The sequence below is a fragment of the Nyctereutes procyonoides genome, unplaced genomic scaffold (genome assembly GCF_905146905.1).
Source record: "Nyctereutes procyonoides isolate TBG_1078 unplaced genomic scaffold, NYPRO_anot_genome, whole genome shotgun sequence".
Taxonomy (NCBI): Eukaryota; Metazoa; Chordata; class Mammalia; order Carnivora; family Canidae; genus Nyctereutes; species Nyctereutes procyonoides.
The window spans coordinates 12,677,216-12,694,614 of record NW_026575131.1 but is presented as its reverse complement, the minus strand read 5'-3'; the positions used below and the strand labels follow the sequence as shown (position 1 = coordinate 12,694,614).

Sequence of the window (17,399 nt, the reverse complement as noted above, 5' to 3'; positions counted from 1 at the left end):
AGCAGTAGGGAAATGATCCCAACTAAAGCTATAACAAAGCCCAGGCCCAGCTCAACTACAGATCAAACTGACTCAGCCTCTCATGGAAGAAGGGGCTTGCTCTTTTTGGAGGTAAGTATTTACTTGGTATTCTATGTTACTTTCCTAAAAAATATGAAGCATGCAACAATAACAAAAAAATTTAAGACCTAGAGAAAAATGAGAAAATGTGTCTCATGGTTAATACAGAAAAAAAGCAATAGAAGTAGATCCAAAATAGCTTAGAAGTTGAAATTATCAGGCAGGCATATTAAAATACAAAATACCTATGATATAAAAATCTTAAAAGACTGCACGGTAAGGAAGGCAACATGTGTGAAGAGATGGAGAATTTTGAACTTGTTTTTATTTTTATTATTTTTTAAAAGATTGTATTTATTTATTCATGAGAGACAGAGAGAGAGAATGAGAGAGAGAGAGAGGCAGAGACCCAGGCAGAGGGAGGAGCAGGCTCCATGCAGGGAGCCCGACATGGGACTCGATCCCGGGCCTCCAGGACCATGCCCTGGGCTGAAGGCAGGTGCTAAACCTCTGAGCCACACAGGGATCCCCTTGAACTTGTTATTAAAGATTTTATTCATTTACTTGGAAGAGAGAGAGAGCACGAGCAGGGAGGAGAGGGAGGAGCAGCAGGTTCCCTGCAAGCAGGAAACCCAGCACGGGTCTCAATCCTAGGGCCCCGAGATCATGACCTGAGCCAAAATCAGAGGCTTAACCAACTGAGCCACCCAAGCGCCCCAAAGAGATGGGGAATTTCAACAAAACAGCAGAAACTATAAAAAAGCCATATGGAAATTCTAGAAATGAAAAACACAATATCAAAAATAAATTCATTACATGAGCTTAGTAGCAGACTCAAGAGCAGAGGAAACTGAGCATCTGACTGGATTAGGGCTCATTTCAAACAACCCATAAATGGTGAGAAGAGACAACATGACAGAAGAAATCATTGAGGTTGTGTTGGCTAAGACTCACCAAAATTGATGAAAAGTGTCAACTTATAGCAACCAAGAAACTCAGCAAGCACACCCCAAGCAGAATAAATACAGAGAAAAGCCACACCTAAATAAATCATAGTAAAATTGCTGAAAAGCAATGGGAAATGATAAATGTGAAAGGGGATAAAAGGTATAAGAGTAAGGGATTGATGATATAAGTAACAGGTGACTTTTCACTAGAATCAGTGGAGGCCAGAAGGCAATAGAACATCCCTAAAGTGCTAAGAAAGACATTGTCAAACTAGAATTTCATAACCTGTGAAAATATACTTCAAAAATGGAGGCAGAATAAATTTATAAATTTATTTTCAGACAGACAAAAGTTGGGAGAATTCATCTGCAGCAGACCAACACTACAAGAAAAGCTAACATAAACATTTTAGAACAGAAAGGATATCAGAAGGAAATTCAGATCTGAGAAGTGAAGAGCGCCAGAAAGGGCAAATAGATGGGTAAATGCCAAATGGCTTTTTAAAGTAATATATCTACATCTATATTTATCTGTGTGCATGGTATTCAAAAATACTATTGAGGGTTTATATATATATAACTTAAAAAAGACTTCTAGCTGTTTTTAATACATGTAAAGTTTAAGAACCACTGCCCAAGAACAGCCACTAGAATATTCTACAAAGAAGTATACTTTTTAAAAGGAGGCAAAATGGAATGATTAAAAAATACAATAAAAAAATACAATATACCTGGGAATCCTCGGTGGCTCAGTGGTTGAGTGTCTGCCTTCAGCCCAGGGCGTGATCCTGGAGTCCCACATTGGGCTCCTTGCATGGAGCTTGCTTCTCTCTCTGCCTATGTCTCTGCCTCTCTCCCTCTCTCTCTCTGTCTCTCATGAATAAATAAATAAAATCTTTAAAAAAATGCAATATACCCAAAAGAAGGTAGGAAAGTAGAAACAAAGAATAAATGGGATATGTAGAAAAATAAATACCAAGATGTGAGATTTAAACCCAACTGTATTCACGATTATCTCAAATATAAATATATTAAACTCTACAATAAAAAGGCAAAGATTGTCAGACTGATATAAAAGCAAGATCCATCAGAAACTAAATTTGTACTATATGTTGGCTAGTTGAATTTAAATGGTCTGGTTTTTTTTTTTTTTTTTTTTTTTTTTTATGATAGTCACACAGAATGAGAGAGAGAGAGGCAGAGACACAGGCAGAGGGAGAAGCAGGCTCCATGCACCGGGAGCCTGACGTGGGATTCGATCCTGGGTCTCCAGGATCGTGCCCTGGGCCAAAGGCAGGCGCCAAACCGCTGCGCCACCCAGGGATCCCCTAGTTGAATTTAAATAAAAAAATAAAATAAAAATAAAAGCAAGATCCAACAACATGATTTTTTTAAAGATTTTATTTATTTATTCACAAGAGACACACACACACAGAGAAAGAGACATAGGCAGAGGGAGAAGCAGGCTCCAAGCAGGGAGCCCAATGTGGGATTCAATCCTGGATCCCAGAATCATGCCCTGAGCCAAAGGCAGATGCTCAACAGCTGAGCCACTCAGGCATTCCCAACAACATGATTTAATAATATACAATTCTATTATAAAGACCCAGGTTGAAAGCATAAGGGTAGAAAAAATATACCAAGCAAACACTAAGTATAAAAAAGCCAACGTGGGGGTGCCTTGTTGGCTTAGTTGGTAGAGCATGTGACTTGATCTCAGGATCATCAATTCAAGTCCCATGTTGGGTGTGGAGCCTACTTAAAAAAAAAAAAAAAAGCCTACTTAAAAAAGCCTACTTTAAAAAAAAAGAAAAGCCAGAGTGGCTATGTTAATAATATCAGACAAAGATAGATGAATAATCTTGGACTTCAGAATAAGAACAATGCTACAAGGAAAGAGGAAAAAATGTTAATGATGAGAGAATAAAATCATCAAGAAGACATATCAATCCTAAATGTATTTGCAATGAAGAATAGAGTTCCAAAATGCATAAAGTAAAATGACAGAAATGGACAAATCTTCACTCCTAGTTGGAGAGGTTTTAATATTCCTGTCTGAGTAATTTTAGGACACAGAGAGGAAAAAAAAATCAGTAAAGAGATATATTAGAACAGCACTGTAGCCAACTTGATAAAATACCAACTTAATGAAATAATGCACCCAACTGCAGATTATACATGCTTTCCAACCCACAAGGAATATTCATCAAGATAGACTATGTGCTGGATAATGAAAGACATCTTAATAAATGCCGAAGAATTAAAATCCAATAGAGTATATCTTCTTACCCAGTAGTAATAAATTAGAAATCAACATAAAAAGATACCTGGCATTACACACCTATTTGAACAAGATAAAATTAAAAATAATGACAATAGCAAATGTTGGTAGGGATAAAGAGAAGCTAGATCTTTCATACATTGCAATTAAGAAGGTTTCTTCACAGACATACATTTACTATATAGCCCAGGAATTAGATTCCTGGGCATTTGTCTCAGGAAAGAAAACTTATGCCCACACAAAACGTGTAGAAAAATGTTCATAGTAGTTTTATAATAAAAAATTGGGACAACTCCATTGTCCTTCAGAAGGTGAATGGATAAATGGTCACGTTGTGACCCAGCAACATCACAGAACACCACTGTCCTTCAGAAGGTGAATGGATAAATGGTAACGTTGTGACCCAGCAACATCACAGAACACCACTCGTCAAAACTTACTGTTGATACACATGATCACTGGGATGGATCTCAAGAGATTATGCGGAGTGGGGAAAAAATTTCAATCTTAAAAGGTTATATACTATGTGCTTCCATTTATGTAACATTCTTAAAATGACAATATTTACAGAGATGGAGAACAGATTAGTGGTTGCCAGCATTAGGGATAGGAATTGGTATGACTATAAAGAGGTAGCATGACGGGATTTTGTAGTGATAGGACAGTTTCGCATCTTGCAACTACAACAGCAGTTATAGTAACCTACACGTCTGATCAAATTGTATAGAACTATACACAGACACACACACATGCAAGTAAGTGCATGTAAAATGGGTGAAAATATGAAAACTGTCTGTGGATTGTACCCATGTTAATTTCCTTGTTTTAATATTGTATTATAGTTATGTAAAATGGTACCATTGGGGGAAACTGAGTGAAGGATGTCGGAACTTCTCTGTATCTTTTTGTAACTTTTGATGTTTCTATAATTATTTCAAAAGAAAAAGGGTTTCTGGAAAATTCACAAATATTTGGGAATTAAACAATACCCTTTGAAATAACCCATGAATCAAAGAACACTGACAACTATTGGGACATATTTTGAGCTGAATGATAAGTGAAATGCAAATACCCAATATTGTGAGTTTCTGTGAAAGCAATTCTTAGAGGAAAACTTTTAGCTTTGAATACTTATAAGAAGAAAGATTTAAAATCACAAGAAACTAGAAAAATCACAGCCAATTAAATCCAAAATAGCTAGAAGAAAGGGAATGAGAAAAACAAGAGAAAAAATTAGCCAATTATAAAGTGAACAGAGAAAATCAAAACAAAATCAAAATTTGGATATTTGCAAAGATTAATACAATTAATACAACTCTCAGCAAGATGATCAAGAAAAAAAACACAAATTAACAAAAAAAAATTTAAAAGTGTAGAAAGTGTTTATCACTATAGATTATATAGATATTAAAGAGATAAAATTTTTATCAATATATTGACAAATTTCAACAAAGTAGACCAATTCCTTAAAAAACAAAAATTACCAAAACCGAGAAAAGAATAAAAAGTTTAAATATCTGACATCTAATAAAGAAAATGTATACACAGTAAAAACCTTCCCCTAAAGAAAATTCCAGGCCCAAGCAGCTTCTCTTACTAATATTTAAGAAAGAAATAGTAACAATCTTACATAAGCTCTTTCAGAAAAAAGAAGAAAAATTTCCCAACTTGTTTTATGAGACCAGCATTCCTTTGACACTAAAACCTGACAAAGATTACATGAAAAACTACAGATGCCTACAGTTCACAAACACAGACACAAAAATCCCCAGCAAATATTAGCAAATCAAATCAAGCAATAAAAACAAGAATAATACATTGATCAAGATGGACTTATTTCAAGAATTCAAGGTTGGTTTAATATTCAAAAAGTTGTAATTCATGATATTAACAAAATGAAAGCAAAAAACCATGAGTTTCATTTGATGCAGAAAAAGCATTTGACAAATTGAGTATGCTTTCAGGATAAACCCTTTCGGAGATCTAGCAATAGAAGAAAACATCCTCAGCTGAATGAAGGAACTACATTTCACCAACATATAACATTATACGAAACTCTGAATATTTTTATTTCTACATTTGCGTATACGGCAAGGATATCCTGAATGGAAACATTTGTAACATTGAATTCAAACAGGACCAGCAGTCTTAACATTTTTATAAATGATTTTAAAGATCTTTAAGTGTACAAATGCTATTGATTTCTTTCTGGTGGGAATGAGCTAAAATCACAACACTGTCTCTTAGTGGAGAGACCATATTTTCAAATTGTAAATCAGGATTTAGTGGTGGGTTGTAAAGTCAATTTATTAAGTAAATACGAAAATATATTTTTTAAGATTTTTACTTATTGATTTTAGAGACAGAGAGAGTGCACACATGCAGGCAAGCGGGGGGGGGGGAGGGGCAAAGGGAAAGGGACAATGAGAATCCTCAAGCAGACTCCCCACTGGGCATATAGTCTGTCTAGGGGCTTGGTCTCAGGACCCTGGGATCATGACCCGAGCCAAAGTCCAGAGTTAGCCACCCAGGCACCCCAAGACCTGAATATTTTTTATTTATTTTTTATTTTTTTAAGGATTTTATTTATTTATTCATAAGAGAGAGAGAGAGAGGCAGAGACACAGACAGAGGGAGAAGCAGGCTCCATGCAGGGAGCCTGATGCAGGACTTGATCCGGGGACTCTAGGATCATGCCCTGAGCCAAAGGCAGGCGCTAAACAGATGAGCCACCCAGGGATCCCAGAATATTTTTTAAATAAAGTTGACTAGACTAGAAAATATCAGAATTCATTTATCAAGAGGTTATTGTTTTGTAAAATTTTTGTCTGAAATACATTGAACTGGCTTCTTTCCAAATGGTTTAAGTTTTTCTTTAAGTGAGCAGTGGCTACTTAGGAGTAAGAGAGAGAGGGTACTGTCTGGCTTATTGCTATAGCCCCATCAGGATTGGCTGCCCTATACTTAAATGTACTTAAAGGTATGTGTTTTTGTGTGTGTTTATTGGGTCATGATATATAAAAATGTGATATGTGTGTAATTTTAATGTAATTAATACCAAAAGTTTTTAAAGAGTTATTTTATATCATTTTATTCTCACTAAATCTTCAAAATCTGGTATATATTTTATACTTAAAGCACATCTTAATTCTTTTCTTTTCTTTTTTTTTTTTTAAAGATTTACTTATTTATGAGACACCTGGGTGACTCAGTGGTCGATCATCTGCCTTTGGTTCCAGTCATGATCCAGGGTTCCTGGGATCAAGTCCCACATCAGGCTCCCTCCAGGGAGCCTGCTTTCTCCCTCTGCCTATGTCTGCCTCTCTGTCTCTGTGTCTCTCATGAATAAACAAATAAAATCTTCCAAAAAAAAAAGTGATATGTGAAATGTGAAAGAAAAATTTGAGAATCCATAAATAGGCAAAAAAAAAATGGTGATATATGAGCAAGAAAGCAGGGGGCTGTGAGCTCTAACTTCCTACATGGGAAGGAACCAGGTAACAGTACAGACTTCCCAACACACAGCATCAGACCTTTAAAATGCTGAGTCTCAGTAAGAAAAGAAAAATCCTGTCCTTCTCTGTACAAAATTATGTTCTCTCTACATTTAAAAGAGACAAAATAGTGGGGAGGGCTCCAAAATGTCAGAATTACCCAGTACAGCTGCTCAGTGTTATAATGCACAACTCTAGAGTGTGTTCTCACATAAGACTGTGATGTGAATGGCTCCCCCTGGAGTTGAACAGTGCACAACTCGTACAACCCTACCAGGCAGCCAAGAGTATAACGATTAAGAGTACAGTCCTTGGAGCCAAACAAGTGTAGGGTCTAGTTCCAGATCTAATCTCAGGCTATATAACCTGGGCAGGTTATTTAACCTCCCTGAACCTCAATTTCCTTAAGAGGACACGTGTATTCCTACGGCCTAGTTCAGTGCCTGGCACACTGTGGTTCTCAATACATATGCGTTAAATGAATGTAAAAGTGAGCTAACACCTGCCTTATAAGGTGGTGGTGAGGTGTCAATGAATTAACATAGACAAAGTTTTTACAGACAGTCTAAAAACTAAAACAGCATTACCCAAGTATCTACAAAAGATGACAGACCGAAATTTCAAGATTCTTCAGAGTGGAAAGATGCAGGCCGGGAAGGAATTATTTTGTTTAATGAAAAAATAATCACAAGCTCTTGAGAGAAGAAAAGCAGACTAAATGGTAGAAAATATATGAAAACTGGATATGATAGAACTTTGGTAGGGTGGAGACCGACCTTCCTTCCTTCCTTCCTTCCTTCCTTCCTTCCTTCCTTCCTCCCTCCCTTCCTTCCTCCCTTCCTTCCTTCCTCCCTTCTTTCCTTCTTTCCTTCTTTCCTTCCTTCCTCTCTCTCTATTTGGTGATATTTCACCAGATGCTTGAGAATACATTTGCAACAAAGTGTAGTAAATGCATAGATTTTGTTATGTCCAATTGTAGAACAGGTAAGGACCAAAAGTATGGATATTATCAAGGCATTCTAAGGACACTGTGCCATGAGAACTGAAATGTCTGGGTTCGTGTCTGGCATGGGTGGTGGGGGGGGGGGAACTGGGTGTATGACAGTTCCAGGACATGTGTTCCTTCCTCCCCCCAGTGCTTCTTTCCTGGTGGAACTGTGGTTTCGATGCCCCGAGGACAATCCTTCACCCTTATTTGAAGCCGTGCAATGAAGCAGGTCGCCCTAGATTGAAAGCACAGACCCGGGCAGGCCGGTCCCCTCCTTCCCCTGCGGCTCCGCAGCCCACCTCCCGGCAGGAAGCTGCGGTGCAGCCATTCCCTCCCTAGAGAGGGCTGATCACAGAAACCAGCTCACGAGTACACTCTGGGAGGGAAGGACCCCTGAGCCCCCAGAGAGGTCACTCAGTTAGCAGTCAGAAAAGGAGGCATTTCTCACACTTGCTAATGAGTTCGACGCTGGTGAAACATAAACAGGAAGTGGGAGCTCTCCAAAGCGACCTGAAGGAAATCCACTCCCAGTTTGGTCAAAGTGTGAATCCCAGTCCTCTAGGTTGTCAAGGACACCCCGATTAAGACGGACACCCCCCAAACTGCGCCCGGGGCCGGAACTCGGCCCAGCCCCGGCGGCGACCCGGTTTCTGCTCAGTCCTTCCCACAGCCAGGCCCCCAGCGGCGGGGTGACTGACCCGAGGCGCGGTGGGAACCGCTGACAGTCATCTCTCAACTTGCAGGGCAGGGCAGCGCGGAGGTCAGTGAAATCCCCAGCCAGGCCTTATTTTAGTCATGAATTTCCACTGGCTCCCTCCTCTGACTGCATCAGCGCCGCTCACACCACGGGCTTGGAGTTTCAGCTGTTTTCCCTGTCCAGGCTGAGTTAGAAGGTCACAGAGACCGGGCTTTGCGGGGGTGGGGGGGGGTGCGGGGTAGGTGCGGCCTCCCGCCCTCCCCCTCCGCGTGCGCCTTGCGGAGGTCTGGGGCTGCTTTGGGGAGGCCTTTCTGCCCCAAGCTCAGGGCAGTGGCTTGGCGGCTTCCTCCTCCTCCTCCTCCTCCTCCTCCTCCTCCTCCCACGCATCTGGGTCCGCATTAAATAGATTTTGAAACAAAACAAACTTAGTTATTTTTTTTTTTTCCTGCAGCCAGTGGCACCCATGTAATTTTCCCAGGGCTGCCTTCCCCTCCCCTCCTCGCCCGGCGTCTCCCTTCCCAGAGGTTCCTGTAAATTCAAGGGCAGCATCTGCCTGATTCCCACCCCCCCACTCCCCCCCCACCCCCCGGGAATCTCTAGCAGAGGCCACAACGCCTGGCACAGCGGAGGGGGCTCGACAACGTGGATCGACTGGGTGGATGCTAAGATTTCAACGTGATGGGCAGACAGTTTTTCCTAGCCTCGCTCCTCCCTCCCCTGCGGGTGCGGACCGCCAACGGCGCCGCCCGAGTTCCTGGCAGGCTGGGAGGCGGCCCACCCCGGCGGGCACACCGCGTCCCTCCCCGGGGTCCGCGTCCCACGGGGGCGGCCGGGAGGGACTCGCAGGCGGCGGCCCCGTGGCCCGAGCTCCGGCCACGTGAAGCGTCACGCCCGGTGCTGCTGCAGGGCAGGCGTCGCCGCCGCAGTTGTGTAACGTTGCAGCCGGAGGGGAGGCGACCCGGAGGGGGGCGGGGAGGGAGGGCACGTGGGGCGCCGCGCCCGGGGCCTCTCCGGGCCGGCCCGGCCGAGGCGGGGGGTGGCCGCGGGACCCCCGGGAGCGCGCGAGGGGGTGCGGGCGGCCCGGCCCGCGGGCCGTCCCCAGCGGCCGAGCTCCGGGGAGCGAGGGCCCGCGGCGCACACGCTCGGCGGTCAGGTGCGCGCGGCGTGCTCGGCGGCGGCCTCGGCTGCCCCTGCGCTTGGCTGCCAGCCCGCTTCCCATGGGGTGACATCCGCCCCGCCCCTCGGCCCCTCCCCACGGCGGGCAATTCCTGGACGCCGGGCGAGGGGTGGGGGCGGGGAAGCCGGGACGGAAAGCAACCCCAGCCTCTGGGGAGGGCAGGGGGGCCGGGCGACTCCCTCCGCCGCGCGCCGGTTCCTCGGAGCCGGCCGGGCGGGGGAGGAGGAAGAGGGCTGGGCTGGAGCGAGCGAGGGGATATTCCTCTCCCGGCTTGAGTCAGACGCGGGCGGATCCGTCCTCCCCCGTTCCCTCCCAGGAGACGGGAACTTACTTCATTTCCCTGGGGCAGGTTCGCCCACGTTACTACCCCCCCCCCACACCACCACCACCACCACCCGGGCCCGGCGGCGGCGGCGGCTCCCCGGCCCCTTCCAGCTTCCGCGCCCCCCACCCGCTTGGGCAGGACCCAGGCCGCGCTGCCACCCCCTCTTCGGGGAAAGGCCGCCGCAGCCGCAGACACCTGGGGGCCGGGACTGGGGGTGGGGGCTCCCTCGCAGCCGCGGGAGCGTTGTCCAACACGTGAGACTCATGTGATGAAGCCGGGGGAGGGCGGGCAGGTCGCTCCTTCCCTCCCTGGCAGCGGCCAGACGTGCCTGGAGTCACAGGGTAGAACACGTAGCTCCAACCCACCCACTCGCTCCCATTTAACCCAGCCCGCAGCCTCTCCATTACTCCTCAGCTCGCCCCCCCACCCCCTCCGCCCTAGCCGCCCCCCCCCCCCCGCCCCCGCGCTCCCTCCCGCCTCCCCGCCCGCCCCACTTCTCATTCACTTGGCTCGCACCGCGCAGACGGCGCAGGGAGCACACACCGCCAGTCTGCGCGCAGAGCCGGAGCCAGAGGCCGCGGGGACACCATGCACGCCCCCAACTGAAGCAGCACCTCAAAGCCGCAGCGCCCGGCAGCCCAAGCGGATTTCGGGGAGCTCAGACCCGGAGGAACCCTTGCGGAGAGACAGCCCCCCTCCCGGGAGCCCCTTGCAGGACAGTCCTCACCCCGACGTTCCGCTACTGCAGACGGGAGTGCACAGTGGCCCCGGCTCGCCGCGCCATGGAGCGGATCCCCAGCGCGCAACCGCCCCCCGCCTGCCTGCCCAAAGCTCCAGGACTGGAGCCCGGAGACCTACCTGGGTAAGTTGGCGCGCCCCGGCCCCTCCAAGCCTCAGCTCCGGCCCTGCGTTTTGCGCCGCTCTCAACTCGGAGCAGCTCCGGGCGCGTCCGGGGGGCTCTAACCCTCCAGGGCGCCTGCAGCCTACGGGCACGCAAAGTCACGACCCTACCTGGCCCCTCTTCCTGCAGGATGGATTTTGCCCACATGTACCAAGTGTACAAGTCGAGGCGGGGAATAAAGCGGAGCGAGGATAGCAAGGTAAGACGCACCGCGCCCCTCGGGACCCCAGCCCCTGGCGCGCGCGCTGCTGCCAAGAAAAGTTTTCGCGCTTGGAGCTTGGCGGGGGGATGCAAGGTGTGGGCTCGGTGCTTCTATGAAACGGCTTGGACGGGAAGGGGCAGAAAGTGGTTCTGGGTGTGACTCCGCGGCCCCAACTCTTATCGCGCCGCAGGGGAGGGGAGGGGGGGAGAGAGGGGCTTCTCGCCCGCTTGCCCTGGCGCCCACCGCCTTCCCGTGCGCCTTGCAGGAGACCTACAAACTGCCGCACCGGCTCATCGAGAAAAAGAGACGTGACCGGATTAACGAGTGCATCGCCCAGCTGAAGGATCTCCTACCCGAACATCTCAAACTTACAGTAAGTGAGAAGCTGGCCCCGCTCCAAGCCAGCTCTTCTACCCAGAGGGCGGGCGGGGGTCACTCGCCGCCGCCTGCAGGCCCCACAGGGAACTGCAGACCAGATGGCCGGCGCGGAGCTGGCGGGTGGCTCTGTTTTGGGGTACCATTCCCCCCGGCTCTGGGATTTTTCTGGCAGCCTCATGCAAATGAAGTGAGAACCGCTTGGACTTCTCCAAGTTGGCTCCAACACCAACTAGCCTTCGTTTTCAAGAGTTTAAGCCTCTCCTTTCTGGTGATTTTCAGGGTTCTTTAGTTTTGCTGACTTGGCTAAACCAAGCAACACGCAGATTTTATTTACCCCCCCTACTCTCGGCTATCCCCCTTTTTAAAAATAAAGAGGACTTGTTTGGGTGCGCGATTTTTAGGTCCTGTCCTTTCTTGGCAGTAGCCGACAGCTTACTGGCTTGGCAGCGCTCGGTTGGGGAAAGGAAAAAAAAAATAGTATTTGAGGAGGAAGTAAAAAGCCTGGATGAGCTGAAAGTTATGAAAGGGTGTCAGGAAAAGAAGCTAGGGGAAGCCTCTTGGCTGCCAGACACAGTAGAAGTCCCTCCTCAGGCTGACACCACTGCAGAGAAATGTTATCTCCGGATTCCCCTGAGTTAAGGTCAGCAGTGGCTGCTGGAGAAATTTATCTGTCAGAGCTTTCTCCTGATGCAGCCACCTCTTCCAAAAATGCCTTCAAAGATAAGTGACACTCATTTTTTTATTCTTCAGTCAGAAGTGTGTGCATGTATGTATACGGACACACACTTTTTAAAAACATCATCTCCAAACTTAAAAGTAAATATAGTCAAACAGGAAATGCTATTTCTTCCCTCCCCCCCCCCCAGCCCTTTAGAGGTATGTCCCATTGCTACTAAGTGTCCCAGAGGTGGGACTTCTCTGAGCTCACTGCTGACTAAGGCTCTTTTTATTCCAGACTTTGGGTCACTTGGAAAAAGCAGTCGTTCTGGAACTTACCTTGAAGCATGTGAAAGCACTAACAAACCTAATTGACCAGCAGCAGCAGAAAATCATTGCCCTGCAGAGCGGTTTACAAGCTGGTGAGTGCCCGAGTCTGGTTATCATCACCTAAGAGTTGTAGCACAAATAGCCTGTGGGCTCAACATCTGGTATAAGAAACATTCCTACAACAAATTGCTTATGCACATTCGTTGGGGGAGATGTCATTTTATCTTTCCTAAAAGGTCAGACTTTTCGTTTGGAATGCTGCTGTGTGCCACCTGGCATGAATACATATTAGTCAAGTGGTAAAATATTTCCGTGGCATTTTGGTTTAAGGGTTTCTGGGTTCTGGGACATTTTCCCCCTCCTGTTTAAAATGCCAAGGCACCTATAATTTGTATCCTGGGTGTTTTACAGTTGGTCTTCTTAGTCCTCTCTCATTGGAGAGTAAATCATGGGTATGCCCCAGTGTTTTCCTGTCTCTCTACTTCCTTATCACTCTGTGTGTGGTATGATCCTGGCAGGTTGACAGCAGGAGCTTTTCGTACATTTCATGTGGTTCCCTGAATAGCCACTAGGTATCTTGGTGAATTGCACAATCTAATGAAACCGCTGAAGTTTCATCATTAGTTTCTACTGACTTCCAGAGAATCACAGTCACCTTGTAACCTTCTAGTTTCACCCCTTCCAAATAATACTGTACAGGCTGGGGAGAAATTCTTCGACTCGCTCCCTCATTCCATTCTTCTTGCCCTTCTTTCCAAGACCCATGTGATGAGAATCCCAGAAACCTAGCAAGTGCTTCTGCCAGCTTTCTTATTGAAAATAGGAAGATGATCGTACTTGATTTCTTGGGGCATATAGATAGGATACATGGAAAAGGCTTAGAAAGAGCTTTGAAATTTAAAGATTCCAGCACAATTGCAACTTTTTAAATTGAAAATAAGCTAACGTAGGTGACATCATTCCTTTATTCTTTATCGCATTCTATGGCTGGTCCTGTCCAGTCTTGCTCTGGTAAGAGCATCCTCTAAACCTTTGAGGATGTTCACTGCTGTGTCGCTTATAATGAAAACTCAAGAATGAGCTATAAATTCAACGAGCGAAAATAGTCCATCTCTATTAATTATGTTCTGTTTCTATGATGGGTTATTATGCAACCATTAGAACTCATATTTGACCTGTAAGTGGTAAGATAGTGGATTATTTTTGTTCTATTATTTATACTTTTCAGTGTAATCCAAAATTTTCCCGATCATATTACTTTTGGAGTCAGGAACACAAAGTCAGCAAGTGCTGTTAACCGAAAGGAAAGCTCCCGGGTGTAGGTATCCAGGTGAACCACGGGACCTTCTGAAATGTCTTCCTTTGGATCTGTGTTGATCCAGGTGAGCTGTCGGGGAGAAATGTTGAAGCAGGTCAAGAGATGTTCTGCTCAGGTTTCCAGACGTGTGCCCGGGAGGTGCTTCAGTACCTGGCCAAGCATGAGAACACTCGGGACCTGAAGTCTTCACAGCTAGTCACCCACCTTCACCGTGTGGTCTCAGAGCTGCTGCAGGGGGGGACCTCCAGGAAACCATCAGACCCGGCTCCTAAAGCCATGGACTTCAAAGAGAAACCCAGCTCCCTGGCCAAAGGCTCTGAAGGCCCCGGGAAAAACTGTGTGCCGGTCATCCAGCGGACTTTTGCTCACTCGAGTGGGGAGCAGAGTGGCAGTGACACGGACACAGACAGTGGCTACGGAGGAGAATCAGAGAAGGGTGACTTGCGCGGTGAGCAGCAGTACTTCAAAAGCGATCATGGACGCAGGTTCACCATGGGAGAAAGGATCGGTGTTATTAAGCAAGAATCTGAAGAACCCCCAACAAAAAAGAGCAGGATGCAGCTCTCAGATGATGAAGGCCACTTCACTGGCAGTGACCTGATCAGCTCCCCATTCCTGGGCCCACACCCACACCAGCCTCCCTTCTGTCTGCCCTTCTATCTCATCCCGCCGTCAGCGACTGCCTACTTGCCCATGCTGGAGAAGTGCTGGTATCCCACCTCCGTCCCAGTGTTATACCCGGGCCTCAACGCCTCCGCCGCAGCCCTCACCAGCTTCATGAACCCAGACAAGATCTCAGCCCCCTTGCTCATGCCTCAGAGACTCCCTTCTCCCTTGCCAGCCCATCCGGCCATCGACTCTTCCGCCCTGCTCCAAGCTTTGAAGCAGATCCCCCCTTTAAACTTAGAAACCAAAGACTAGGGGACCTTGCCGCACTGCTTTCCTTCCTCCCTACTTCCCCCTCCCCCCTCAAAAAAGAAAGTGTGACTGCAGCAAGATTGTTCTAGTGTGTATGCTGAGATAATCTGAGGCATGGAGAGAAGATTTTTGGGGTCCCTGTGTGCGTGTGTGTATCTGTGTGCACGTGCGTGCGCCTGCACTCGCGTGCATCGTGTGCTGGTATAGGACATTAAAGCTCCTTTTGGCGTAGGGAAGATATGAAGGATTGCCTGACATCGGGAGACTTAGGGGGGATTGTAGCAGATCTCTGGGCTTTCCCCCACCCAGAGAATAGCCCCCTCAGATACATCCAAATCAGCTGGATTTTCAAAAGCTTCAAAGTCTTGGTCTGTGAGTCAGTCTTCGTTTTGGGAGCCGGGTCTGTGGCTTTGAGAGAAAGGTACTTTCAAAAGAGGGCTTTCCAGAGCGCAGTTCCCAGCCAGCTCTAATGACCCCACCCTTCTCCCTTTATTGTTGCGGTGACTCACCGAAAGGGGAGAGGGCAGCCACACTGAGCTTTCTGCTAAGTGGTGAGGTAGCAGACACTGGCATAGCACGGTAGTGGTTTGGGGAGATTTCTGCAGGTCTGCTCTCCACCCGCTGCTGCCTTCTCCGGTGAATAAAGAGAATGTAGTTCCCTTCTCAGGCTTTCGTAGTGATTAGCTTAATAAGGAACTGAAAAGGGCCCCCTGGTCAAGCTGAGCTGCCAAGGAATGAGGGAGGAGGCCCCAGGGCCTCTGGTGCCTATTTCTAGGTCTCACCTAGAAAATGATCTTGCTGTCCCAGGAACCAGAGCAGGGTCTGCGAGATGCAGGTGCCTATGCTGCAGTCATCCCCAAAATGCATAAAGCCAAGTAACAAATTGCTACCTTCAATGAGCAGAGCTAGACTCAGTTTTCAGTTCTATCCTAAAACTCCTTTACCAAGCTTAGCTTAAAGGCCTAACCAGCTCTTGGCACAGCAAGATCCTTTCTGCAGGCTAATTCCCCTCGCCCGACGGCATAGGGAGTGTCCTTATTGCTAAAAAGGATTCTGTCTCCTTCAAAGAAGTTTTATTTTTGGTCCAGAGTACTTGTTTTCCGACTCATCCAGCTAGCCCTGCACCAGCTTTTTGAAATGCACTATGCTTGATCGCCGATCGTGTTTTAACTTTTTCTTTTCCTGTTTTTATTTTGGTATAAAGTCATTGCCTTTATTTGTAAAACTGTTATAAATATATATTATATAAATATATTAAAAAGGAAAATGTTTCAGATGTTTATTTGTATAATTACTTGATCTACAAAGTGAGAAAAATGAATGTATTCCTGTTTTTGAAGAGAAGAATAATTTTTTTCTCTAGGGAGAGGTACAGTGTTTATATTTTGGAGCCTTCCTGAAGGTGTGAAATTGTAAATATTTTTATCTATGAGTCAATGTTAAGTAGTTGTTTTAAAATACTTAATAAAATAATCCTTTTCCTGTGGAAGAGAAAAGATGGTCTTTTGCATTTTTTTAGAATGCCCCAGTTGTGCGATACGGCTGTCTTCTTCCCTCCCCTCTTGGCTGGAGGCAACAACTAGTTAATCTTGGCGTCATTTCATTCAGCTTTTTATGTGCCTTGTATTCAGACAGAATAAACTTGGTCAATTTCATGGTAAATATTTGTTTAATTTTTTTTTTTTAACTAACAGTTGCTAAAGTTCATGGCCACCCTGCGCCTCCTTCCAGCATTAGGCAAAAAAAGGTACATTGTCCCTGTCCCCCCCAACCCCTGCCTGCTTTTGTCATGATCCTTAGAACTTGACAGAAAATCAAATTATAGAATGGTTGGGCCTTAGGATCTGGGGAGCTTGCTGGAGGGGTAGGCACATGGAGAAAAGATTTAATGGATTATTATGCAATAATAATTGGTGCTGGGGATAGCACCTCTGCCAAGCCAGTCTAACTTTTTCTGAGTCTAGTAAAGTCTAATGGATTTGCCATATCCTGTCTTATTGCTGCTGAAGGCAACATTCCATAATTATTTTCTACATCCTTCCTGGACTTCCTCTCGTTGGGTGTGTTTGTGCGTGAATGAATATTGGTGTTCCTTAGTCAAGTGCTCTTATGAAGAAAAAAAAATTTCCATGGGAAAAGAAGTGGGAAATGACCCGGTCGAGTATTTTTGCCTCTCCCCTTCTCCCCATCAGGGATGTCCCTGATCGCCAGTGCCTGGCTTGCCATGCTTCAAATCCCCAAGTATCCGAGTCCTCTGGGGACCCTCTGGATGTCTGGAGCCTGAGCAGGGAACCTGCCCCCAGGGAGTTCCCAGCCAGGCAAAGGCACCACCTGCCCTTCATGACTTTGCTTCAGATGTCGCCTTCACTGTCTCCTGACCAGCCAGCAGGTGAAAGGGAGCATTGCCTGGCTGTGTGAGATGCGGAATGCATACTCTGAAGGACACAGTTATCTCCAGGCAGCATGGCACCACGGAAGGAGCACCGCACTGGGAGTCTAGAGACAACCCATGGCCTCTCATCTGTCTGCCTTCCTAGCCTGGTCTTGACTAGGTAAAATCAGGATGCTGAGCCCTTATCACATGCCCTATAGCAAGCAGATGACAAATTCTGGAAGTCTCTCCTCCTTGCAGCTCCTTAGGGCTTCTAGGTCTCCCCCCTCCATCCCGGCCCAAGTCCCTGAAATGCCCCCATGAATTGCTAGGCTTCTCTGGCTAGACTTTTGGT

At 46.5% G+C, this 17,399-nt stretch overlaps 1 protein-coding gene and 1 long non-coding RNA gene across 2 annotated transcripts in view; both read left to right on the top strand.

Annotated features, from left to right (window-relative positions):
- The window catches only part of LOC129521611 (uncharacterized), a 67,187-nt gene extending 59,862 nt beyond the window's left edge, over positions 1 to 7,325 (top strand). Inside the window, exon 3 of the long non-coding RNA XR_008666840.1 lies at positions 6,467 to 7,325. This is a non-coding gene — a long non-coding RNA (uncharacterized LOC129521611). The remainder of the gene's footprint in view (positions 1 to 6,466) is intronic.
- Positions 7,326 to 10,457: 3,132 nt separating this feature from the next.
- BHLHE40 (basic helix-loop-helix family member e40) lies at positions 10,458 to 16,171 on the top strand. The gene is made up of 5 exons (XM_055344665.1): positions 10,458 to 10,831; positions 11,000 to 11,069; positions 11,338 to 11,445; positions 12,406 to 12,529; positions 13,820 to 16,171. Exons 1-5 carry the CDS (start codon positions 10,752 to 10,754, stop codon positions 14,674 to 14,676), a joined length of 1,239 nt encoding a protein of 412 aa, XP_055200640.1. The 5' UTR covers positions 10,458 to 10,751; the 3' UTR covers positions 14,677 to 16,171.
- The last annotated feature ends 1,228 nt before the right edge of the window (positions 16,172 to 17,399 follow it).